Raw genomic sequence first — 1517 nt, forward strand, 5'->3', positions numbered from 1 at the left:
AGACTGACCCATCCCAAGGGGCCCCCAAAGGCAAGGGTCCCACCTGCATTTTCTTGGTGACAGACGGGGGCCCCCTGAGACCCACAAGAGCTCCTGGGGGCCCCAGGGGCCTTTGGGGGCCCCATGGGCCCCTGGGGGCCCCCAGGGGCCCCTGGGGGCCCCCAAGGGGGCCCGTCTCAGGCTAAAAGGGGCGGCCCCTCCCCACTAGGGTAGCGAAAAGGGCCGCACATTGGGCACGAGGCCTTTAGCCTGTCGAAAAGCCAAACGTCAAGGCAGCCAGCTGCACAAACACCGCAGACCCCAAACCCTAAACCCTAAACCCTAAACCCTAAACTTTCTATACTGGCCAAAAAAGCAGCAATCCCCGTGAAGGGCAGCAGCCGCGGCCTCCAAAGAGACGCATCAGCCGCAGCAGCAGCTGAATCTGCTGCAGCAAGGGGAGCAGCAACAACAGAAGCAATTGCTGCAGCAGTCCCTGTGGGGTTTGGAGGCCCTTTTGGGGGCCCCTGGGGGCGTTTTGTGCTGTGCTGTGGGGCCCCACCGTGAAACTTGTGGCCGCAAGAAGTGACAACGCGGAGGAGTTCTCCTGGCTTCATTTCGTCAAAACAAAAAATGCAAGCCTGAGGAAAAAGTCCCTCACAGAAACCCTAAACCCTAAACCCTAAACGCCAAACCCTAAACCCGCAGACGCACCACACTGCAAGCCCCAACAGTCTCTACAGCAGTGACGGCGGCGGCGGCAGCAGCAGCAGCACAGCAGCAGCAGCAGCGGAGTAGCAGCAGCAGAGCAGCAGCAGCAGCAGCTGAGCAGCAGCAGCAGCAGCAGCAGCAGAGCAGCAGCTGCCAGCCCGACCTCTTGTTCTCTGGAGTGGGCGGAAGAGGGCGTGCCGCATTCTGCCTTGGCAGCCGGGTCTTTGCTGCTGCTGCTGCTGCTGCTGCTGCTGCAGCTGCGGGGGGCCTTGCTGCTGTCCTGCAGCAGCAGGTGGGTGCAGGTGAGAATGCGGGGGTGGTGCAGCAGACTTGCTGGCAGCAAATTGGCCGCCCGCAGCAGCGACAAAAAGACAAAGGAGCAGCAAAGACAAGCAGCACAAGCCAGCGCAAGACCCATCAGCAGCGCCTGCCCCTCGGGGGGCCCCCTGGCCAGGGGCCCCACAACAGCAGAAGAGGGGGCCCCCAGCAGCACGTCCAGCCGGTCCGTGTACATCCACCTTATCAGCATATAAGTCACAGCAGAAAAGTAAAGTCTCCTGGAAGGAGATCTGAAGAAAAGAGCTGGAGGAAACAGCAGACACCGCCGCAGCAGCCGCAGCAGCGCAGCAGCACTTGCTGCAGCAAACGCGCCCGCCCACGCCCGCGGCGCTGCAGCCAGGGGCCCCCCGGGGGCCCCGGGGCCCCCGGGGCCCCCGGGGGCCCCCGGGGGCCTCGGGGGCCCCGGGGGGAGCGGGGGCGCTGGGGGCCCCGGGGGCCCCCCCGGCGCCGCGCCCGCAGCAGCGGCGGGGGGGCCCCGCCGCTGCCGC

At 65.5% G+C, this 1517-nt stretch overlaps 1 protein-coding gene across 1 annotated transcript; it reads right to left on the minus strand.

Moving 5' to 3' along the window:
* Positions 1-314: 314 nt before the first annotated feature.
* Positions 315-1204, minus strand: ENH_00007780 (hypothetical protein; the record flags this gene model as incomplete). Its single annotated transcript, XM_013578635.1, has 2 exons — positions 315-620; positions 854-1204. The coding sequence occupies 2 exons, from the start codon at positions 1202-1204 to the stop codon at positions 315-317; spliced, it is 657 nt and encodes a 218-aa protein (XP_013434089.1).
* Between the last annotated feature and the right edge of the window lie 313 nt (positions 1205-1517).

The sequence above is a fragment of the Eimeria necatrix genome, genomic scaffold (assembly GCF_000499385.1).
Source record: "Eimeria necatrix Houghton genomic scaffold, Enh_scaff1222, whole genome shotgun sequence".
Taxonomy (NCBI): domain Eukaryota; phylum Apicomplexa; class Conoidasida; order Eucoccidiorida; family Eimeriidae; genus Eimeria; species Eimeria necatrix.